The 25,438-nt window shown below is 42.7% G+C and overlaps 1 protein-coding gene across 1 annotated transcript in view; it reads right to left on the minus strand.

Annotated features, from left to right (window-relative positions):
- ZNF341 (zinc finger protein 341) overlaps positions 1 to 25,438 on the minus strand; it is a 1,063,660-nt gene that overhangs the window by 713,226 nt on the left and 324,996 nt on the right. The window contains exon 6 of the mRNA XM_044089011.1: positions 5,464 to 5,653. Within this exon, the coding sequence (XP_043944946.1) occupies positions 5,464 to 5,653 (190 nt within the window). The remainder of the gene's footprint in view (positions 1 to 5,463; positions 5,654 to 25,438) is intronic.

Raw genomic sequence — 25,438 nt, forward strand, 5'->3', positions numbered from 1 at the left:
AGCAACTGAACCCAAGGAAAAATGATTCCTGCACATTATTTTAGACTCTTTCTCAGAAGCAACTTCTTTAATTAGCTTTGTTTTACAAATTCCATCAAAATGTCCAAATCTCATAAATCTCTTATAAATTTTGCCACATGCAGCACCTCGCTCTAACTCACTATGATAATGCCAATACTGCATGCATTCGCCAGGCTTACTCGCTCTCTCTGCTTCTCAAATATAAGTTTAGCTTGAACTGAACTGTGTCACTTTTTAAACGAACTTTGCACTTCAACTCGCACATTATTTGCCATGTATAAATTAGCATTTTGTCAATTAACCAGTTCTTATTATCCGGTAGTCTGTTTTGCCTATCCTTTTCTTTTCTCCAAAATCTCTTAATTTAAATTTTCTTTCTTCAAATAATACCAATACGGTAACTCAAAAACACAAATAAACAATACAAATACCTATCTAAAGAAAACAGACAACAATCTCGTTCCAAGAAAATTATACACACACACACACATATATATATATATATATATATATATATATATATATACATACATACAATATATACACAAGAAGTCACTACATCGTCAAGTAAAGTATGAGAATTCTTATGTTCATTTTGTCTCATAAGGGATAGTTAGAATGGAGATAGTCTATATATAAAGTAAAAATAGAAATGTAACCATGTATTTGTATGTTTAGGGAAAATATCTAGTTACACATATACTAAGAAAAGAGAAAAGATGCAAGAAAAACTGGTTATACTACATTCATTTCTCATTTAAAGGTTAGCTTTTCATGACAATTTGTAGGCAAATTTTATTTGTCAAGAATTATATCTAGCAAGTAACCCCAAATATTTTTGGTAATAGCGTTTGTTTGTTTTTGAATAAATTAATTTGTGAGATAAGATATATTTGATAGCAAGATTGCTAAAATTTTCCCATGTAATTGGTGACATGACATTCCAATTCTTTGTAATAAAGAATTTAATAAGGGCACACATCGTAATAAAAACGTTTTAATATTTTTGGGAGTTGATTGATATTAATGTACAATATAGCTGTCTCCCATGTAAGGGTTGATTTTTCATATCCCATCTTCTCTAATCTTACTCTCAAGGAACACCATAAGTTGTGTATCTTAGTACAGTTCTACATGACATGTACATGTTTTGCCTATCCTAGTTAGATAACTTCAAGTTGTAAAACAGTTCTACACAAATCAGCCCAATCACAATTTTCTCTTATTTACTCAGCGTTTGTGTCTCAAACACACAATTTTCAGCCAGTTCATACAGTCGCATTACTAACACTTGAACACACATCCTTTGTAAACATATGTGGAAACAGGAAATTTCTTGTGTTATATTTCTCTTGGGCATAAAATTTTAAGTTAGTTTGCTAATCGCCGATTCATATGTAAATCTCTGTCTCCAGGAAAGCCAGGAAACGGGTTTGAGAAGTCATACAGCTTCAGTGCATTAAACTTCATCATTGCTGAACAAATTTTTTCTGTCCTGCATGTGTTAAACTCAGTAAAATCATAGCTCTGCGAAATGAAACCACTTTTATCTGTAAAAGAATTTGATTCTCAGCTTATGGATTCACTTGAGGTGGTATGGCACAGTTCCATAAACTGTAAGGCATTTTTTCATTTTTGTTCACGAAGATCCCACTTCTGATGCCATGTTAGGTAATACTCCAATAGTTACCCAGTAATATTTGTTGCTTGACTTAGGAATGTCAGGACACATCATCAATTTAATCAAACAGATAATTTTTATTCATAACAACATGGCAGCTCAACAGAAACAATGCTAATACTTCAAGCATCTCACACCAAATGACTATAGCTTAGGAATTGCAATGCAACATGATGTATGTACATTTTCAAAAGTACACCATACATTAGTCTTAAAGTAGCAATGGGTACATGAAATATGCACAATAAGTACAAACACTTCAGCAGCTTTATGCCACTTACTGTCACACTTGGGTTCTGCAAACAGTTGGAATTTTAAATGAGAATCTCCTCCAGTTCCCCAAGGAATTCACTTGAGTTAGACACGTCAGTATAGGGATAACTGTGTCTTTGAATCCCAGGTAAGTAAACAATGGGACCAAGCATTTGGTAAATACCTTAGGAGGTGTGCTGAGGCCAAAAGTGAAGAAGGTAAATTGAAAAGTGGGAACTACCTACTGAAAGCAAAATCGTCTGTGCACCCAGTGAACAGGTATATGGAAGTAAGCATTCTTCATGTCAAACACCTGCTTAACTAATGATATGCCTTCTTCACAGATAAAGCAGAAATCAAGACTACAATGGAAGAAAAAGTACAGGTGATAGTCACCTCTAGAAGTGCTATACAGACAGTGTCTTCTTAATCACTTCAGTAGTTTCCTGTTCGTCTCTAGTCTCCTTGCTTCAGTCAGTTATAACAATGTCTCCAAAGGCTTCCCTTCTTATCAGCGGGAAAGAAATGGATTAACTAATCACCTCTTATGTATACATTATGGATTTAAATGAGAAATTAAGGTGGGGGGGGCAGAATTGGTGCTTCAGTCGACAAATCTTCCCAACAGGACCAACTAGTTTGGCTAATTACATTTGGTTAGCATCACTCTGTGGTGTTGCAGGATTTTGGGGAGTGAGAAGAAATTAAAAAGATAGCTGACCACAACAGTGACCATGTTCATTAGAATTTTAATACTGAATGTAAAGCAGCAAGTGTTCTGTAATGGCACCACAGGACTACAGAGGCAATGTTAGAGGAAACATTGCCAGTTATTTGTTTGTGCTGACAATTTTAAGTACCAAGTCTAGTAAAGCTGAAAACAATAGATGTTACAGCTCTTTTTCTGTTGTTTTTCCCCCCCTCAGGGGCAACAACTCACTTTCTCTGCATGCTGATTCAGTTTGCAAATTAAAGAAACACTTTCAATACTTTGGAAATTGCTCTGCAAGTTATGTAAACCAAAATAATTGAAACACATTAATGCACCAACAGAAGACATTCCTAGTAGCATGACTGCTGCTTTGCATTCCTAATTTTTGCTTGGGATTGAGTTACCTAACTACAGAATTTGTCCTTCCCCTCCAACTTTTTAAACTATTTAAAGCAAAATCCTTAAATACCTCAGCATTGAGGGGTGGTAAAACAGATCTTTACCTAACTGTAGGATCTTGTCATTCCCTTCCAGTTTTTAAGCACTGTAATAGGATGGACTAACAAAAATATCCTTATCTAAGGCACACTCAGTATTCTACTGTTTAATATCCTCTGTAAGTGATTGTATTCTGATCAAAGCAAGTCTTCTGATGACTGTGCCTGAAGTGGCTACCTTGGCACAGGCATGTACAGTATTACACCTACACTTAATAGAATACTTCCCAGCTCTGGCCACAACTTGGTGAAGTCTTCAATTTCCATCTCTGGCAGCTTCATCTCAACTGTTCTAGGCTACATCTTCCACTTGCTTCTGTGTATGTATGTATGTATCTGTTAATGAAGATACAATGTCTGGAAGTTGACGGCAGTAATATGCATGGATGCCGATATATAGACTTTATTTTAAAATCTGCCTAGAAGTCTGCTTGCCCTATCACTAGAGAGATTAATTAAATTACACACCAGTTTGGACCTTCTACATGTTGACAAACAGACCACTGCAGGGTTAACTACTAGATTTTTTTCTACAAATATTTATGTTGTTCCTGCATTCTGTAAAACTCATACTACTTCCTGGATGACAAGGGTAGAGAATACAGTTCTAGAGACACACTTGCAAAAATATCTTATAAAGTCTGCACTGCAGCAGAGATGAAAGAAAGTTTAGGTTCTTCAAACTCCTGGAGCTCAACAAACCTCTTCTGAGCAGTAGACCATTTCTTTTACCTCCACACATCCATTTAAAATGCTTCTGCATAAGATTAAAGGCTTTGCAAAAGGACAAAACTTCTGGGGGAAGCCTAAACAAATGCGATTTTCATCTGTGTCACACGGTACACGGCATTGCAAGTGATTTAAGTAGGCAAGGTCTTCTTCCCTCAGTTCAAAACTGGAGATCCCTCTTTCACATTGCTGTGCAACTATACTTGATATAATGCAGATGAGACAACAGCTATGGCTAGTGTTCTTCCCTGCAGTACTGCCAGGTACACCTCTGCAGACCACCTGTAATCAAAAGAAACTGTAGGTTACCTTGCACAAGTCTGACAAGCTGATACTAGGAACAGGCATTCATGCACTTGCAGACGAAGAACCACTGCAGCAACAGATGCCATGAGAACAGGAACCAAGCTGGTGGCAGAGTAATTCAATGGAAAACTAAGTAAAATCATATGACGGACTTGATCTAGGATATGTAAGCTAGCAGGAGACTCAAGTAAAATGGAAAAAGATCCTGGCATGACATCTGCGAAGGTCTGAGAACTGATGCCTGGCTGTGGCATCATAACTGCAGTTTTAAAATATGGTGAACATTTGAGAGAGTCAACAAAGTGTGTGTGTGTGTGTGTGTGTGGGGGGGGGATCATGATTAAACTAATGTCTTACATCAGAGGCAGACTGACCTAGGGCACTGTACCCTGCACTCCAACTTACAGCAGGGCTAACAGAGCCATTACAGTTTATATTTTTTCATTCTCTGTAGCTTGTGTGATTTACATATGGATTCTTCCTTGGGGAAGTAAAAAAGAAAAAAAAAAAAAAAGATGGACATCACTGCTTAGGTGAACAGATACCTGTGGTCAAAAACGATCTTGAGAGTCTAATCTCTTTAAGCACAACATTCTAAAAGTCTTACAGCACCCACAACTTGGTACATAATTTTCTCCCATACTAAAGATTATCTTGTGTGTAGTTTGTTTAAAGTAAATCTGTTCACCATGTGCACATTTGTTAGTGACTTTTTCAAGGGATGACATGCCAGCTGTGGGGATGTAGAATCAATATAAAATGGGCAAAAGGGTATTTATGTCCATGGAAAATCTTTGCCTGAAAGTGCAGAAAATACTTGCAAGAGAGAGTAAAACTTAAAAAAAAAAAAAAAAAAAAAAAAAAAAAAAAAGTTGGTATGGGTTACTTTCATTCTTCTTTTACAGTCAAGTTTCCAAATGTTTTCATCTACACTGTTCTTAATATCTTGTCAGAAGTGTGACATCCTTATATATACATCCCATTTCCTCCAGCAATAACCTTACAATGAACATCATTAAAGTCACAGCCTTTGTAAATATGCCACAAAGACGAGTATAATTCCATTATACCAAAGAAACTTAACTTTAGGTCCAAATGGTATCACAAACATACAATAGCTTACAAGGACTTGCATCTGTCAAAACAAACACCAGTGGAAAAGAGAACATATTAACAGGAAACCAATGAATTGGTGTATGCTGCTTACAACGATGTTCTTTATTTCTGCTCAATTATAAATAATTTTATACTTCGTATTTAAGTACCTTCTGACAAACTGTTCTCATTCTTAGAACGCCTGATTTTGGAGCCTGAGGTTGAATCAAAGCCAGAGATATCACCGGTACCAGTCTGATCTGCACTGGAGTTGCAGGGTTTGGATTTAAAACCTTGTTTTTCTGGACTGTACACAGACGAAGTGGCAAAAGCGGAACTTTCGACACACTGGCCTGGAACCTAAACATACAAAATACATACATGGCTGCATTTTATACATAAAGCAAATACAAGGGTACACACACAGTTCAGAAGAACCAGTAGGAACCACATATTCTCAAGATGCAGTTTTCATTAACTGCTTTCTCTGTGCAATGTTGTAAAGTTGGAATACAAACCATGCCATTTACAGTTCAGAAACAGCTCCTTCTACATAAAAAGTACAGTTGTGTGAGTTTGTACTTACCCATAACAGTAGATGTTCGAAATTCTCACTGCTATTGCAGCCCGTAGGCTACATGGATTGTTTCTCTCTGCTCAGGAAACAAAAACCAGACAGTTTCACAAAGCTCTCACTCCCCACCATCTTCACTCAGAGTCAAGATTTCTTCAGGACGTTCTTCTCAATACAGAGAGAGAGACCGTCAGACAGAGAAAAGCCAAACAACCCTGAACCAAATAATAACCAAGAAACACATACAGTATAAACACACAGATATCTACCTTACATCCAAACTACAACTACATGCAAGAGTAGCGGGATGGAAGGCAGGTGCAGCTAGTGCAGCAGTGAGGTAAATGCAACTTTCACAGCTGTACTGTGTTAATCATTCCCACTGCTGCAGTAGCCTTTAGGCTTTATGGGTTGATTACCAATGCCAGTCCAACCTGGGAGAAGCACCTAGAGAAAAATCCTAGAAAGCTTGTCCTGAACCATGAAAGGAATACAGTTTGCAATATGTTGTAAAGGTATGTATGGAGGACCATGTAGCTGCCTCTAGAATGCTTCAAAAGTCCACCACTTTAAAGAATGCTGTCGAAAAAAACAAGGATCCTTGACACTACTCAGAATGAATATGCCATGGTGGAAATAACCAAAAGCAATAGCTAAAAAGACAACCAACTAGAAATTTTCTGTTTAGACTCAGGATGTTGCTGTCCCTTAATAAGAAGTAAGTAACTGATCAGCTTTTCTAAATGACTTACATCTGTTAAGATAACACCTGATCTGCTGATGAGCATCCAGTGTATGCAAAATACTTTCTGGTTTTTAGGTTCTGGGTAGAAAACTAGAAGACTGCTGGCTTGATTAAAAGTAAATTGTGAAACAATGCTGAGCAAAAAAGAGGGGTTTGTTCTTAATGTGACCCTATCTCTGCGGAATATGAGGTAAGCTTCAACCATGAGAGCTTGCAATGCAGATGCTCTTTTTTCAGACGTCAGAGCAGTGACTTTTCCAGAAAAAAGTTGAGATCCCAAGGAATAGCAAACAGTTTACAAGGAGGTCTCAGGTGTACAACTCCTTTCAGAAACTGTTTTACCACAACACAGAACATGAGGGAGATCCATGTGCAGACATGTTGAAATGGCCACAAGAAGAACCCTTACAGAGGAATAAGAGATGTCTGGGGAAAGTCACTCACACAAATATTTAAGCACTCGAGGTACAAAATCTCTCATGGGCTCCTGGTTATTGATTAGCCAATAACTAGAAAATCACTTCCATTTACCAATATATGATTTTCTAGTAGCAGATTTTCTACTTGCCTCCTTTATTACCTGATAGACAGTATTAGAAATGAATTATCCAGGCAGTCAGCTGAAGATTATTAAGATTGGGGTGTATCAAACTGGTTACTGTCCTGTGTGAGCAGATCCAGTTTGTGAGGAAGCTTGTGGTAATTACCCTAGGCCAGTCCCATAAGAAGGGAGAATTAATGTTGTCTGGGCCAAAAGAGAGAGTCACCACAATGTTTTTTGGGGAGTCCTTCATCTCCAGAGTTATCCTGAATATCAGTGGAAAGAGTAGAAAAGCATAAAGGAAGAATCCCATCCAAGGGAATTAAAATGCCGCTGTTTCCAGGCTTGACTGCAAGGAATCCTGGTGCAGAATTTGTTAAGTTGTCTGTTTTGAAAAAAGAGTGAACAGATCTATTTGAGGTGTTCCCCATAACTGCATCAATTCCTGGAAGACACCCTTTTTCAATTTCCATTCGTGAAGGCCCGTCATGGTCTCGCTCAGCTTGTCTAACACTACATTTTGCTTGGAGAGTTTGTAATAACTTGAAGAGGTTTTGGTGACCTTGGGTGATGAATATATTTCAAGGTATAGGTAGCAGCCAACACCTCCTTTGTAATGTTGCGCCTTTGGTCTGTCTGAATGACTACACAGGCCTTGCAACTTTACTCCCATGTAAACTGCTCCCCAAGCAAAATCTGAAGCATCTGCATTGAGTGATTGGTCTGGGGTCTGAGGAGAGACATGGAGACTTGGGTTCAGCTGAATTTATTGACTCTACCACTGCAATTCCATTTTTAGAAAGCCAAAAATTGGAATTTGATGCTCCAAAAGATGAAAATGCTGGGTTTGTGTATTTTCAGAAACCACTGCATCTTCTTCATATGCAACCTGGCTAGGGGGGATCATTAGACTCATAGAAGATATGAACAGGATCTTGAGAAATTTTCTTGCAGAAGTCTGAGACCAGACGGACTGGAGAAGCTCAGGAAAGATTCCAGATAAAATCCACCTTTTCTTGTGTCAGAAAGGACTTTTGAAGAGAGGTATCTAGAAGGCAGCCAAGAAACACAATCCTGTAAGATGAAGTCAATGAGGATTTTCCAACATTTATATGGAAGCCCATATTGGTCAGGAGAGAGTTAACCCAAGTTAAAAACTCTTGACATCTGAATAAAACTTTACAAAGATAAGTAAGACATCTAAATAAAGAAATATGTAGATGCCATTCAGTCTACAGTGAGCTATGACTGGGGCTACACATTTCATGAAAACCCTTGGAGCTTTAGATAATCACAAGGGCAATGCAGAACACTGACAATGTGACTCAGAAAGCGGGAGCCCTAGAATTCTCCTGAAGCCTGTGGCTATAGCAATGTGGTTAAGTTTAGTAGCAGATCAATCTCAAACCAGTTCAAGTAAGAGTCTACCAAAACCAAATAGTGTTGATTATTCCATTCAAAGATATCCGTTGCAACAGTAGACCAAGATAGTTCAGATATTGGATTTAGCTGAAGTGGTTCCTTTTGCAAATGTGCTCTGGTGCTATTACATATCGGACAAGAAAGAAAGAACACTATCAATGTATTTTGATAATGAAGTCCAAAATACTAGTTCTCTGGCTCTTCTCTTAGTGGAAAATATACCTGGGTGGCCACGATGCAAAATCACCGTTCAAGTCTAGTGTTACCATGCAACTCATGGGAGGAATGAGGGTAACAGGTTGTTCTGTATGGTCAAAATTCTGGTACTTTCCCATACAGGTTTAGGAATGAAGGCTATAGAACTGGTCTCTACAAGGCCTCGTTCTTTGGTACCAGAAACATTCTACAACTGAAGCCTTTGCTCTTTGACTCATGGGCACTGGTTAGATTTAAGTACCTGAAGAAAATTTTCTGTTTGGTTCAAAACATGGGGATGAAATCCCTTGAAAGGTGAAATCAGAAATTCACCCTGGGTCTAGCCCTCATGTCTCTAATAGACAGAGGCAGACAGTAATGCCCAAACAAACACACTCCTCCCCATATAACCTCTAGAAACTTGTGGTCACTAACATAGTATATACTTACGAACCTATAAAAGGAGGTTTTTGTATCTAGTGCCATCTGTAACCCTCAGGTACCACTGTTTACACCCAAGAATCTGACATAATCTTTTGCCAAAGGGGGAAGTTGAAGACAGGTTTGTGGAGATATCAATGGGGGGGGGGGTTCTACACTGTTAGTTTTCAGAGAAAGGGACACAGTGCTTCTTGTTTGCCAGAATATGACTAGTTTCAATTATCTGGCTTTACAGTGAAAGAGGGAGGCCTAAAAGATTTGCAGTGGGGGACAATGTTAGATACTACCTGAATCAATTTTATTCTTTCATCATACAGTTTGAGAAAATGGGTGGCAGAATGGCCAAACAATAACCCCTTATCCAACTAGCATCTAAGATTTCAGACTTCACCTCATCAGCAGACTTTTGGTTACACATCTAAGCATATCTTTTTAACACTGTAGCAGTTAACAGTGGCCCTAAACACAATATCTTTGCAGTCACACACTCTTCAAAGTATGTTTGGATATCTGGGACAAAGTAGAAACAGTTTAATTCAAAAAAAGAACTTTCTTCTGTAGGAAGTGAGTTAGTAAATTTCCTCAGACTATCCATATAACAAAGCAAAAACTTCCACAGGTATGCCTGATAATTGAGAATTCAGAATGCCAAAGTGGAAGAAGAAAACATTCTCTTACTAGGCAGTCTAACATCGACGGGTAGTGTTTAATAACAACCTATTACCAAGCAGGCGATGCAGTGGACATGGCTGCTGAGTCTAACCTAAGCTGAAAGAATTAAATGCATTAGTCTTTCTACATTTTATCTACTTTTTTTCAGTGACTGACGGCTGGGTATCACAATAACTGTAGAGAGCATTCAGCCCATCCTCCATGGTTGGCAGTACAGGAGGGACGGGTGAGGAATGAGGAATGTCCATTTGTAACATACCATACCATAACATCTGCTCTGTTCACAGGAAACATCTGTTTGTTCTCATAGATATACTTCATCCAGCCCAGCTATGGTTTGATTAAAAGAAAATCCCTCCACATGATTTTCTTCACAGATAGAAATTTATGCTTGTGAATTCTAAGGGGTAGAATTATCTCTGTTGCATTCATCATAATTATCAGACAGTTTTCCTCAGGAATATCTTTACAGGAATGCTCACCTGTAATGGCTTCTGGACATCAGGATTCATAGCTGTAATAAATGGCTTGCTAAGGAATCACCTTTTTTAACTGTAGTAATTTCTTGAGATAAAAAAAATGTTTAAAAAAAAGTTATGTACTTATCATAACATTCCATCTGTGTTGTCCATTTTAATTCTTCATCAACCTGTGGGTTTTGGATCCGACCCGGCTGCTTTACAAGCTTTGAATGTGAAAGCGCAAGCTCCTCCTCTCCATCCCATAATGCCTCATTCCCCCCGATTACCTCAGATTGAGTTTGCTGCTAATATATATGCAGAAAGATAACTATATAACACATTTAGAATTAATCACAATACAGAACTAAAGGATAGAAAGAATATAGTTCAGGGACTCTAAATAGGAAGAGTGGTTCTTACTTGTATCTCCATCAGGTCTTTCATAATTATGGACAAGGGGAAGGATGGTGGGGAGGTTGAGGAAAAATGAAAATGGACAACACAGATGGAACACATAACTTCCTCATCAGATATTGTCATTTTCATTCGTTCCTCAACCTGTGGGACAGAGTTCCCAGCTACAAAGAACCTAGGGTGGCCCTCATGAAAGGATATTCCAGAGCACTGCAGAGCCAAAAGCAGCCCTATTCCTGGAAATTATGTCCAATTTATAATGTGTAATAAAGGTATGAGAGTTTGACCAAGAAACAGCTGCACAAATGTCATCAACTGACACTCTTGAGCAAAAGGCTTGAGATGTTGCCAATGATCTTGTATGATGAGCTTTGATGCATATAGACAACGGAATACCTTTAGAAGAATCAACAAAGTAAATGCAATCTAGTAGCCATTTAGCCAATGCAGATTTGGAAACTGCCACCCCTTTCCTAACATCTGAGAAACATATGAACAGCTGATCAGATTTCCTGAAAGATTTTGTCCTGCTACATAAAAATACAACTGCCTATGAACACCAAGAAGATGCAGCATGTATTCTCCCTTTTTTGAAAATTTGGAAAGAAAACTGGTAGTTAAAAGACTGATTGATATTGTTTTCTTTTTGCAACTTCAGGTAAAAAGGAAGGGTTGGTCAGCAAGGATACCGTATCTTTATGGAAATTTAAATAAGGAGATTTAGACAAAAGGGCTTGCAGTTCAGAAACTTTTTTTGTTGAGGTGATAGCTACTAAAAAGCTGTTTTCCAGGAAAGAAACTTCAAATCTACCTTAGCTGCAGGTTTAAAAGGGGGAAGAACTAATGCCTTTAAAATCTAAGTTAGGTCCCAGAAGGAGTTGGATCTTTGATTGGAGAAAGTACTACTGAGAAAGGACTTGCAGAGTTTTGACAAAGCTAGAGATAAAGAATTCTCTCTGATATGAAAATGTGAAACAGCTGCCAACTGAACTTTCACAGTGGAGTAGCTGGCTCTATTTTGGAAAAGGAAAGCCAGAAAATCCAATACTACTGGAACAGGAGCTGTAAAGGGGTCCATTAGCTTCTGTTGACCCCAGATGGAAAATTTCTTCCACTTACTCTTGTAGAATTTTTTTGGTAGACATTTTCTGGGAAAAAAATCACAATCATTAGGACTGTGGATGAAAGCCTGGAATGTCTAGCCATTACTGGAGCTGCAGAAACCATGCGGTCACTTTTAGGCCTTGAAGATCAGGGTGCGTCTACCTTGAGGGATGGGAGACTAGATATGGAAGTGGTTCCAGTGTCCATGGCAGGCAGATCAGGTAAGACCAAAGAAAGGTGAACCAGATCTGGAGAGGCTAGAAAGGAACAATGAGGATTGCTTTGCTCTTCAACCAGTGTGCTTTCTGAAGGAATTTGGGAATTAGGGGTACTGGAGGGAATGCATAAAGTAGACCAGGGGGCCAAAGATGGACTAGAGCATCTCTTGGTGTCTGTCCCTGATGGGAGATCAAGGCAAAGAACCTGTTCTATTTGTTGTTTAGGGGGATGAAAAAAGATCACAGCAAGGCTGACCCCCCCCCCCCCCTTGAGAAAGATCATGTTTGCCACCGAATGATTTTAGAAACATCTCTGAGGCAGCAATAAAACTCTGCTGAGCCTGTCTGCTAGAATGTTGTACTCCCCCGGAATGTGCGCTGCAGTTAGAAAGTGGTTGCCACTGCCACACACTCACTGCTTCTCAACACAGTGAGTAAGATCAGTTTCCTCCCTGGTTGCTGATGTGTACCACACTACAGGCATACTGCCCATCTGGACTGCAATAGTCCCTAGAGGGAGAAAGCTGTACAGTATTTACAACACTTGAAAGACTGCTCTCTTCTCCAGGATGTTGATACTGCAAGTTGGTGTCCTGAGAAGTCCACATGCCTTGGACCGTCTGTCCCAGAAAATGCCCCCCACCCCACCTGGGAAGTGTCCGTGGTCAGCATGGCGCTTGGTGGGGTAAGAACAAAAGGGTGCCCTTGGTTGACTTCAGGGGACTGCAGCCATCACGAGATTGAATATTTGCACACATGTGAAAGTTTGATCGGGTGGTTCAATGGGTAACGATGCATAGACCATTGGACTGATAATGTCCACTGTAAGATTCTCATGTGCAAACATGCTGTAGGTAATACAGTTATCATGGCAGCCATAGAGTCTCACACTCTGAGCACTACATTTGCTGGAGGGTCCGGAATTTTTAGGATCTGCAAGATATGCAGCCTCAGGGTTGACAATCTGTCTGGAGGTAGGCAAACATGTTCCAATAAAGTCTACTAGTTGAACTGGTAAGTAACTGTTATTTTTGCATGTTGGCGGTTATGCTGAGAGTGGGAGCTAGTTCCAACAGGTAGTCCCTGGCTTGGATGAGTAGATGCCTGGTTGAAGCAGTTAGGAGTCAGTCGTCCAGATAAGGAAACACAAGGAATCCCCGCAGTCTGAGATGAGCTGGGACTACTGCCATGCATTTGGTGAACACCCTGGGAGCTGTGGTGAGACCAAATGGGAGTATTCGGAATTGAAAGAGACTGGTTCCCAGCCTGAAACAAAGATACTGCCTTAAGCACCTGTCCACTTTGATGTGGTAGTATGCATCCCTCAGGTCTATCAAGCACATCCCGTCATTCATCTTCAGAAGAGGTAAGATGGATTGGATCATGACCATCCTGAATTTCGAGTTCCTTAGTGACTTGTTCAGAGATGTTAGATCCAAGATTGGTCTTAGGTCCCCTGTCTTATTTGGGACTTAAAAGAACCCTGAATAAATGCCCGATCTGACTTGGTCAGGAAGGACCTCCTGGATGACACTTTTTTTGGAGCAGCTTTGCAATTTCCCCTCTGATTAGGTGGCACATCGGGGAGGTAAGTCCTTGGCTTGGGGAGATTTAAAAAGGGAATGGAGTATCCTCTGGATATGATCCTTTGCACCCAGTGGTCGCTTGTGATGGCTATCTAGGCGTAAAGATAAACGCCCCCACCATGACTGTCTCCAGAACAGGACAGTTGGGCAATCCTTCAAGGGTACTGGAAGGGTCTGTCCAAAAATGAATCTTGAGACCCTAGATTCTGCAGACCACCTCTACTCCGGAGGCAGCATCTACCACCATAACTGTTTCCCCCTCTGCCTCTGGTGGAAAAGTCTCCCTGAGTTTCCTGAAAAAGACCTTGAGACTTCCTGAACCATAATTTTTTTCTCACCATGCTGACTCCTGGAGAAGGATCTTTGTGGTGTGGAAAATGGATCCCTATAGCAGACAAGGTCTTTCCATCTTTTTCACCATGGGAGAATGTGTTCTATGGGGTCAAACAAGGATGAACCATCAAAAGGTGCATTGACAAATGACACCTTGAAAGGTTCCCCAAAGTCACACAACCACACCCAGGCATAGCACCTAATGTCAATGCCGGAACCAGCAGTCCTTGTGAAGCCCTCTGCAGTGTGGGAAATCAACCTCATGGACGAGTTGGATATTGACTGGGGAGTGGCCATTCTGGAAGAAAAGGTCTTCTGTTCCTCATCAGACATGGATTCAGGGATCGAGCTAGAGAGCTCCTTGCTTAATTCCCTCTGTAGCCTGGTGAAGTAAGATAAGTAGTTTATCACTCACAAAGCAAACATAGCCAAACTGTAAGCCCCATTTCCAAATCTGTCCAAAGCCCTACACTCCCTGTTAGGGGGGTGGACAGTGGAGCTTTCCTATGACAGCTGCTTCCGCAACAACCATGGCATCTACCGGGATCCCTTTCATCCAGTGTAATCTGTCGGTGGAGGTACTGAGTATCTTATCTGCCCGTTTGGGTATGAGCTCTACAGAGCTGAAGATGTTGGAGCAGACTTCTCTGGAGCCCCAGCAATCCTCCGCTCTGAAGGGGGAGTCGGAGCCGTGCTGTCAAACGCTGAGGCTCTAAGGGGAAGCGACAGCTCTGAAAACTTCAGAATCTAAATAAGCCCCCTAGACTCGACATTTAAGTTTTGGTTCGGAGAAGCGGTGGGTCCCAACACTGTCGGAGCGGAGTACGTCAGGGAGGTAGTCAGAGCCGAAGTAAAGACTACTACTGGATCCATCTTGGTTCGCTGGGCCACTGGATCCGACAAATCTGAAGCAGGAGGTCGGACTGGCAAAGGAGCTACGGGGCAGAAGGGAGAAAGATTAGCTATGTAAGAACTTACCATAACAATAGATGTTCTCTTCTCTACTGCAGTATTCTTTGCATAAGGGAGTTGACTGCCAAGGCGACCTGACGTTGGCCAGTATATCAAAGTCTTTTACTACCGTAGGGTGCACAGTATGTCTGAAGTAGGCTGCTATCGGACATAGGCCATAAAAGTGACGTATGCATGCACCATCCTCAGAACTGAAGCCCGAGGCAGACAGACAGTTCAAAGGAAAGAGAATAAATCCATCCAAGAATAGAAGGAAGTAGGGAAGGAGGGTGGGATATAATACTGCCACAAAGAGAAGGACGTCTATCATTATGGTAAGTTCTTACACAACCACTCTATGCCTTTCTATTCATCTGTTGCAGTATTCTTTACATGAGGGAGAATACCACAGTTCATGCAGAAAGGGAGGTGGAGGTAAGTGAAGAATTTTCCAGGAAAACGTGAAGAATGGCCCTGGCAAACCCTGCCTTAGATCTGGAGACAGAAAGCATTTTTTAATGTTTGGTGAAGGTGTGGTACAGATGTCTAAGTAGCTGCTTCTAGAATGGAGTTAGTGTCCAGCTGTTTTGGAAGGTCCCTGAGGGAGACACTGCCTTGGCAGAGTGAGCTTTGACTGTGCCAGGAAGGACTTTACCATGGTAGGCATAGCAGAAAGAAATGGATTTTGAAATCCAGTTGGAGATGGTCTGTTTGGATACAGACAATCCCAGAGCTCTTGGGTGGGTGGAAGGACACAAATAGTTGGTCTGATTTCATAAAATGTTTTGTCCTGTGGAGATAGAAACTGAGTTATCTGCGTACATCAAGAGTGTGTAGGATCTTTTCATTATTGTTTTGGGAGGAGGGGAAACAGGTAGGTAGATGAATGGCCTGGTTTAAAGACAATTAATAAACTATCTTTGGCATGAATGAAGGGTTAGTATGAAGGGAAACCCTGCCTTTGTGGAAGCTCAGGAAGGATGGAGAAGCCATTAGGGCTTGAAGTTCTGAAACCCACCTGGTGGAGGTAACAGCCCCCTGGAGAACAGTTTTCCAAGTACAGTGTTTGAGGGAGCTAGAAGAGGCTGGCTCAAAAGGCACTTGAACCAGTTCTTCCTAGCACAATGTTAAGATCCCAGGGGGAGCTACAGGTCTCCTGGGAGGTCTAAAGTAGAGGAGGCCTTTTAGAAATTGTTTGGCCTCAAATCTGGAAGCTAGAGGAGGAGAATCTGGCAGACATGAAGAGACAGCTGACAGATGAGCTTTATAGAGGAATAAGTTAAACCTGCATTAAGCAATTCACACAGATACAAAAGAAACATGGGGGGTCCACCGTAAGCAGGTCCAGGTTTCTAGCAAGGCCACAAAGGGAAAATCTCTTCCATTGGGAAAGGTAAGCCTTACTTGTATTGGGATTCCTGGCCTCCTGGGACCACAAGCACATCCTCACAATAAATGTGTCTGAAAGGGATCAGGTCTCTGTCAGCTACAGGGTCAACTGAAGAGTTTCCAGGTTTGGGTGGATGAGGGAGCCCTTGTTTGGGTAAGTAAGTCCACTCTGTGGGGTAACTTGCGATGATTGCCCTTGACTAGGTGTAGGAAAAGGGGAAACCAGTGCTATCTTGGCCAATAGGGAGTCACCAGCAAGATTTTTGGATTGTCCTGTTGAATTTTCAGCAGGACTTTTGGGATGAGTGGTAGGGAAGGGTATGCATAAAGAAACTTCCCCTTCCAAGAGATTTTCAGAGTGTCCACTTTCTATGCCTGAGGATGTGATTCTCTGGCACAATAATTTGGAAGTTGTTTGTTCAGAGGTGAGGCAAACAAGTCTATTTGCGGAATACCCCACACCCCACTGGTGAACAATGTCCAGGAACACATCCCTGTGCAGCATCCACTCATAGGCCTGTGTTCTGGAAATGCTCAGTGTGTCTGCCAGAGTTTTGATTGGAAGGGATGTAGACCACCTGGAGAGACATTTCCAGCAGGTGGGCTAGTTTCCAAGCCTGTAAGGCTAGTCTGCAAAGGAGGTAGGATTTTGTTCCCCTCACAGAACAGCCATATTGCCTGTGTAGATATGCAGCCTCTCTCACCTCAGAAGGGGTCGGAAATACTGTAAGGCAAGGATCAGTGCCTTCATCTCCTATACAGTTATATGGTCTTTGCTCTGAGAGGGAGGTCCACTGATCTTGAACAGTGTGTGTGCCCAGAGCTGCTCCCCAACCTGTATCCCAAGCATCTGTGTACAGGACCTGAGTTAGGGCCAGTGGGTGAACAGGAAGTCCTGGATTCATGGACAACTGTGGTATCCACCACTGGAGCTCTTCCCTGAGGCAGAATAGAAGTGGTATTGGAAATTCTAGTGGGTGGGCATGCTGAGACCACAGTGATTTCAAGAACCATTGGAATTTCCTCATGTGGAGCCTTGCCAGGGGTAGCATACAGATGGCAGAGGCCATCAGTCCCAAGACTCATAGAAACCATCTTGCAGACAAGAGTTTGAGGGGGAGAATCTCTGAGAAAACTAAGATCTCGAGCCTTCTGGGGGTAGGGGACACCATCATTTTGTTGGTCTGGAATCTGCACCCCAGAAAAATATGTTCTTGGGATGGGGCAAGAGTAGATGTTTTGAAGCCGATGGTGAATCTTAGGCGATGCAGAATGACCATGGCTGAGTGGAGTTGCTTGTCAATTCCTCCAGATGGTTGTCTTGGAACAGATGGTCGTCTAGATAAGGGAAGATCTAAATGCCTTGGAGTCTGCAGAATGCGACCACTGGCACTAGGTACTTTGTGTAGACTTGCAGCAGTGAAAAGACCAAAAGGCAAGGCAGAGAAAGAACAGCTGTGTACAGTTACCATAAATGTAGATGTTCGAGTGTATTCACTGTTACAGTCATTACACTTGGGTAATCTGCCTACAGGTAGCCCTCAGTCAGCCCGAATACCAGAGTCTTGGGATTTCTGCGTCGAATGCTGTCACCTCTTCCATGACGTCAGGGGTATAAAACAGGCAGCCGATGCCATCACATCAGTTTTTCTTGCCCCAAATGTCAGGAGCCCCCCAAATAGGAAGCTAGTATATGGTGTGGAACACCACTAGTAAAAAGAAAACACCACTGCCATTAAAAATGGCCATAGAGAGAATAGGTAGAAGGATAGAAAAAAACAGGGGTCTGGAGGGAGGGAAACCAGACTGCAACAGTGAATACACTCAAACATCTACATTTATGGTAAGTGTACACAACTGTACTATGTTCTTCGTGTTTCACTGTTGCAGTCATTACACTTGGGTTGATTCACAAAGCTGAGGAAGGGTGGAGGCAGTCAAGAAGTGTTAGGGCTGGCTAGCAGGCCTTGTAGGACTGCAGTAGTAAATCCAGCTCTGGATTTAAAAAAAATAGGTAAGTGGTAATGCTTGGTGAAGGTGTATACAGAAATCCAGATTGCAGCTTCCAGAATGTCCCTGGTAGGGACTCCCCTGAGAAATGCTGTAGAGGTGGAAGTAGCCCTAGTGGAATGTGTTCTGATCCCCTGTGGGGTAGGTTTTCCATGGTGCTTGTAGGAGAAATGGATGCAGTGTGCTATCCATCTGGAAATAATTTGCTTTGAAATGGCCTTACCCTCTGCCCCTGTAGCAAAGCTGACTAGCAGCTGGTCAGATTTTCTGAAAGGTTTAGTCCTGTAAAGGTAGAACCTGAGCTGTCTGTGCACATCCAATGAGTGTAGGATCCTTTCCCCTCTATTCTGAGGATTGGGGAAGAAGGTTGGTAAATGAATGGATTGGTTTAAAGCCACACTGGACACCATCTAGGGCATAAAGGACGGGTTAGTCCTGAGGGAAACCTTGTCAACATGGAAAATAATGAAGGGTTCCACAGCCACTAGTGCCTGTAACTCAGACACTCTTCTTGCTGAAGTTATGGCTAAAAGCAAGGCTGTTTTCCAAGAGAGGAATTTTAACTCTGCTGCAACAGCAGGTTCAAAGGGGGGAAGCATGAGCTTTTCCAGTACAAAGTTAAGGTCCCAGGCAGGGGTGGGTGATCTCCTAGGGGGCCTTAAGTTGTTAGCCCCTCTCAGGAACTGTTTGATGAGAGGGTGAGGAAATAGAGGTGTCTCAGTATTATAATGAGATGAGATGGCAAAGGCATGAATCTTAATGGAGGAGAAGGCTAGACCTCTGTGGATTAGCTCTGCTAGGTAATCCAGGATTTGAGGTAAAGAGGGCACTGCTGTGTCCTTTTCCTTGAGACTGATTCCAAGAACAATATCTTTTCCACTTTTCAGCATAGGATTTCCTAGAACTAGGCCTTTTGGCCTCAAGAATGACGTCCAGTACCTGTTTGCTGAGGGTTGCTGGTGGTGTATTCAGAGGATAAGCCAGGCTGCAAGATTTAAGGTTTGCAACTGTGGATGCAAAATCTGTCCCTCCTGCTGAGACAGCAAGGAAGGTGTCTGGTGAAGGTGCCAGGGTGGCACTGTCAGACTGTGTAAGAGTGGGTACCAGTGCTGGCGTGGCCAGTCTGGGGCAATAAGAATTGCCCTTGGCCTGTCCTGTTTGATCTTGAGTAACTTTTGAGAGTAGGGGCAGAGGGGGAAAGGCATAAACTGAGAGGTTTTCCCATTTGAAGGATAGGGCATCCACCTTCCAGGCCCTGCTGTGAGGGTTCCTGGTGCAGAATTTGCTCAACTGGTGATTCTCGGGGAAGGCAAAGAGGTCCACCTTCGGTGTCCCCCACTGCTGGATTAGAAAGTTGAAGGTGTTGGGCTCCAGTTTCCAATCGTGTGGGGCTAGGAGATTTCTGCTTAAGTCATCTGCCAGTGAATTTTGTTTGTCTGGCAGGAATTGAGCTTGTAGATGCACTTGGTTGCTCAAGGCTGTGTTCCACAGGGTCATGGCTAACCTGCAGAGTGGGTAAGAATGGGTTCCCCCGTGCTTGTTTATGTACCACATAACTGTGGTGTCGTCTGTTTTTATCAGCAGCTGTCCTGGAAGGATTAGGTATTTGAAGGCTATCAGAGCATTCTGTACAGCTAGCATCTCTTTTTGATTGATGTGCAGGAGAATTTGTCCCGGGCTCCACTTGCCCTGAATGCATTTGCCTGCCATATGAGCCCTCCATGCATAGTCTGATGCTTCTGTTGTCAGGGTTTGAGCGGCGAGGGGTTGAGTGAAAGGCAGTCCCTTGTTGTGGTTGCATGCTTCTGCCCTTAGACAAGGTTCATAGGTTGACACTAGGCTATCTGCCCTAGGGCATTTATAAGCCTAGCCAGAGTGTGTTTGGCTTTCACCACCCTTTTAGATTAGTTGACTGTGCCTCTGTATAGTGGGTCACAGAAGATAGCCCTTTTAAGGTCAGTTTACTGTGCCTGTCTAGTAGGGACACAGAAGAGATCCCAGGGGTAAACCTACAATCTCCCATCCAGTCATCAATATTTCTCTTGAAGAGGGTCATTGAGGGGCTCTGCCTAACATGGATTGGGATTTTGTTCCAGAGTGAGGGGAGCCTCTGGGATATGAATCTGTCCCTCCAGCATGTCCTATTTATTTCTGTGCTGAGGTTTAAGTCCCTGGAGCATGTAGCTCTAAGGGATTTGGATTTCCTGAAGTGGAGCATGTCCATTAATTCTGGTTTGGACAAGGCTTTATACGTCAGGCACAGATCACCTCTGAGTAGGCGGTAAGCAACTGAGTAGAGCTGGAGTTTTAGCCTAACTGCGTTGGGTATCTGTTTGAGTCCCTTGATCCTCTTGGCGAGGTACTTTTGGGGTCTTTCCAGTTGCTGCAGGTGTCGGGTAAGGTACATCCCAAATGGGGCATTGTATTCAATTATGGGCCTGATGAGTGATGAGTAGAGGGACACAATGACATCTCGATCTAGATGTGAACCCTTTCGTGATAAGGTGGGCTATATAGAAGGTCTTTCTAACCACTTTGGCAATGTGATTGTCAAAGGAAAGATTGCTATCTACTTGGGTCCCCAAATCCCTAATTGCTTCTTCCGTACGTAATGGATTACCACCTATGTGGTAATTTGTGGGCACTTTTGTTTTTCCCAAAGGGGATGACTATGCAGTTTTTGGCATTTAGCTTTAGCCCATGGCTCTGGCACCAGTTATCCGTCTTTGTGAGACCCTTTTGGAGGATGCTTGTGTCAGTCGGCGAGTCGATTATGGCACCCAGTTTGCAGTCATCTGCGAACTTGGTCAGCCATAGTCCTCCCGTGTTAGCCTGTACCTCCGAGAAATATATACCGAACAAGAGAGGTCCCAGGACTGAGACTTGTGGGACGCCACTTGTAACTGGTTTAGAGTCTGACATGGCACCTGCAATTCTGACCATGTGGGTTCTATCCCTGAGCCAGTTTGCAACCCATCTTGTGACATAGGGGTTGATATTTAAGCTGGTGAGCTTATTTATGATGCGCGAGTGGGGTATTGTGTCGAAGGCTTTTGCGAGGTCCAGGTAGGCTGTGTGGACTACCTTCCCTTCATCTATGGCCTTGGTGACTGTTTCAAAGAAGTCGACCAGGTTCAAGAGGCAGGATCTGCCCTTAACAAAGCCAAGTTGGGTAGGATCCAGTGTTTGGAGGTTCCCAATGTCTTTGTTTATGAGTTCCATGATGATACGCTCCATAGCTTTTTGTGGAGTGGGACCACTGTTGCTGTACGCCATTCCTTGGGTACATATCCTGTAGTAAGGCTGAGACTGAACAGTGACTTTATGTGAGGGTTCAGTTCTTCTTGGAGCTCATGTAAGATGCAGCCCGGGACACCGCCCGGTCCCATTGATGCTGTGTTTTTTGCTTTGGAGAGGGCAGCTCTCACCTGTGCATCTGTGATGTCAGGGAGGCTACACTCTGTTGGGATAGACATTTGCTCTTTTGGGGGGGAAGGGGGGGGAGTTTACACTGAACCTGTCTGCCAATATGTTGGCAATGTCTGTGGGTTCAGTGTATTTTTTGTCATTTTCCACTAACTCAGAGCATATCTGGGAGTTGCCACCCAGGTTCCTGACATAACTAAAGGCGGCCTTGTGATTATCTTTGGAATGACTGTTTCCAGGTACTGAGAATGTTGGCATCAAAGACTGTTTAAGTACCACTGAAATTTCCTCATATGCAGTCTTGCATATGGAATTAGCAGAATGCATGAGGTCGCTTGCAGTATTTTCCTTGCAGATAGCTGGGTTTTGGTGGCCATTTGTTTGAAGTAGTTGGTCAAATAGACCTGTTTTTCTGGAGTGAGAAATGCCATCTGGGAAGTTGTGTTCAAGCTTGCTCCCAGGAATACAATTTTTTAACTGGGCATCTGTTGTGATTTCTTTTCGTTGATGGTGTACCCCAATGAAGTTAGGAGTCTTTTTACAAATGCCAGGTGCTGAAGTAGCAATTCCTGACTATCCAACTGAATCAGGCAATCGTCCAAGTATGGGAAAATTTGGATATTTATCTGCCTGCAGTATGCAACGGCTGAAGCCAGGCACTTTGTGAATATTCTGGGCACAGTAGTTAAGCCAAAGGGAAGTGCAGAGACTTGACAGTGCATAGAGCCTGCCTTGAAGTGTAGATATTTCCTGCAAGACTCCCTTATGGGGATGTGGAGATGAGCTTCTTTTAAGTCTAGGGTAATTAACCAGGCATCCTTGGCTAGCATAGGGAGAAGCTGTTGCAGGGTAAGCATTCTGAAGTTTGGGACCACCAGAAAGGTATTGAGAATTGATAGATCCAGGATTGGGCATTAAGAGCCCTCTTTTATGGGCACCAGGAACAGTCTGGAGTAGAAATCCTGTCCCCTTTGTTCTACTGGAACAGGTTGGATAGCCCTGATATTGAGTACAGAAAGTACTTGCTTTTGAGCCTCTGCCCACTGGTTTGGAGGAAGGTCTGGAAACCTGCTTGGGGTTGGCAGTGAATGGAAGCAGAATCTGTACCCCGGGATACAATGTTTAGGACCCATCGGTCCTGAGTAAGGAACATCCAGTTTTTTGCATGAAGGGCAAGTTTTCATCCTAGGGGCATAAGTAATTGGGCACGGCTGGGAAGGATAATTGAAAAGTCATTGTGAACTTTTTCCATAAGGGGGTAGCTTACCATCCCTGTTTTTGAGGTGGGGGCACTCCACTGTTTAGATCTCTGCATACCATGAGACTGTAGTCTGGGTGGTCTGTTTCCCCTGGGTTTGGACTGAGAAGGCCTGGAAGGGGCTGGAAAGAATGAGTTTTTAGAAGGCCACTGCCTACTGAATCTAGGTGGCTGCACTTGTAAGAATTCTTTAACAGTTTGCATAGATTTAGCTTTCTCTTCCATCTTTTTAAGAACCTCTTCTGCTTTGGTGCCAAACAGTCCTTATTTAAAGGAATGTCTAGTAATTTTGATATGACATGATCTAGCAAGGTTTGTTCCTTCAGCCAAGCATGCCTTCTCAGTACAGACCCAGTGACTGCAGCCCTGCAAGATGCTTCTAGGGCATCAAAGCCACACTGCAAAGTATGCTTACTAACTTGGTTTTCAGAATGCATTAACTCTTGTAAATCTTTATTTTCTGCACAATCAGGAAGTAACACCATTTTTTGTTTAATTAGTTCCATAATATGTTGCTGGTACTTCAACATGTGAAACTGGCAATTCAATGCCCTGATGGCAAGAGTTGCAGAGGTATCTACCTTCTTACCCCATCTGTCTAAAGCTCTGAAATCCCTGTCTGAAGGGGTAGGGTTTTTGGCTGTAGTAGCCTTAATACCTTTAGGTCCCTGGGAAATGGTCTCTGGATCCGCAGTGAAATTCTTAGAGATAAATTTGTGAGAATCAGGTACCCTGTAGTACTTGTCAGGTTTTCTAGGGGCCGGTGGGAAAGTGTCTGGAGTAAGACTGGATTCCCTGAAGACATCATCTACAACATCCAGGACAGGGGTTATAGCTAGAGGCCTGTGCTGAGGCAACTCTAAAAATTCTCCAAGTCTCTTTTTGGACTGAGGTTAGTCCTGGCATTCCCAGCGGAAATGCTCTCTCAAAGTATGCAAGCTTTCACCAAAAGAAAAATCCTCTGGAGGGGAGGCAGAGGGAATGGATTCCTCTGCATCTGAATCCTCATAGGTCGATAAGGGTATGTCCTGGTAATCAGAAGGGTCAGAGTCATCGGACTTCTGGTCTGTAGAATCACAATGAAACTCAATTCTTCGTCTCTTAGCAGGGGAAGATTAGCTTTCCGTAATTAGGTTAATAAGGTCTTCAGCCATTCTAAGCATTTGTTTTTGTGGCATGGGAGCTTGAGCATGCACTTTGGTCGTCTGTTTTCTAGGCGTAGTGCGTACTCTGGGCCTGAGAAACTCGATAGTTTTAGGTAAAAACAAAGTTGTCTGTTTAATTTGAACATTGGTAGGTCGGAATATACCTTCAGAAGCCGGTGCCTACACAGCAGCTCTGGACACATCCAAGGTAGAGACATCTGCAGGTTCCATAGTTGAAGAAGCATCTCGCGGCATACTGGACTCTGAATGGATCTCAGCAGAGGCCTGCGAATCTGTAGAAGCAGGCATCAGGGTCGGCAAAGGTGCCTCACTGAGTACCGGTGGACTGGCAACTAGCTTAACAGAAGCGTCATCGGCAGTTTTGGACCTATGCGGTCTGTCTCTGTCTTTATCTTTACATTTTTTCAGAAGATCGGTAGTCGGGTGGCTTATCGAAGCCATTTTGGAATACAGAGAATGAGAACGAAAGTATTTAGCGACAAATATAGCCCGATGATGAATGGTTCGGGCGTTAAACAAGGCACAAAACCGACAGTGAGGGATGTCGTGGTCTGGGCCTAAACAGGTGACGCAGTAAGAATGAAAATCTTTGTGAGGTATTTGCTTTCCACGGGCAAGACAATTGTTAACTTTTTCTGACATCGGTTAAAGTAAGAAAAAAGGATCCCCAATGGGGTACTTAGCTTTAGAAGACTTCAGGTTTGAAACTCGAAAAATGAAAATTTCAGGTAGCAGCCGACCGACACTTGCAAACTGCTTCTGCTTCGGGCTCTTTCTCGGCAAGAAAGACTGATGTAATGTCGTCGGCTGCCTGTTTTATACCCCTGACATCATGGAAGAGGCAACATCATCCGACGCAGAAATCCCAAGACTCTGGTACTTGGGCCAACTGAGGGCTACCTGCAGGCAGATAACCCAAGTGTAATGACTGCAACAGTGACACACGAAGAACATCTGAAAATGCCAGGAGCCCACAGAAAAAATGTAGGAATTTCCTGTATTTGGGATGCATGGGGATATGGAGATAAGCATCCTTGATGTCTATGGATGCTAAAAAGACCCGAAGAAGGATAAGGGGGAAGAAGGTCTGGAGAGTTAACATTTTGAAGGATGGCACTTTCAGAAAGGTGTTGAGATAGGAGAGGTCTAGGATGGGTCTCCACGGACCTTCTTTCCTGGGAACCAGGAACATGTGTGAATTGAAGCCTTTTCCTCTCTGGGAAGGGGGAACAGGTTGGA

The sequence above is a fragment of the Protopterus annectens genome, chromosome 12.part0 (genome assembly GCF_019279795.1).
Source record: "Protopterus annectens isolate FY-2018-M chromosome 12.part0, PAN1.0, whole genome shotgun sequence".
NCBI lineage: Eukaryota > Metazoa > Chordata > Ceratodontiformes > Protopteridae > Protopterus > Protopterus annectens.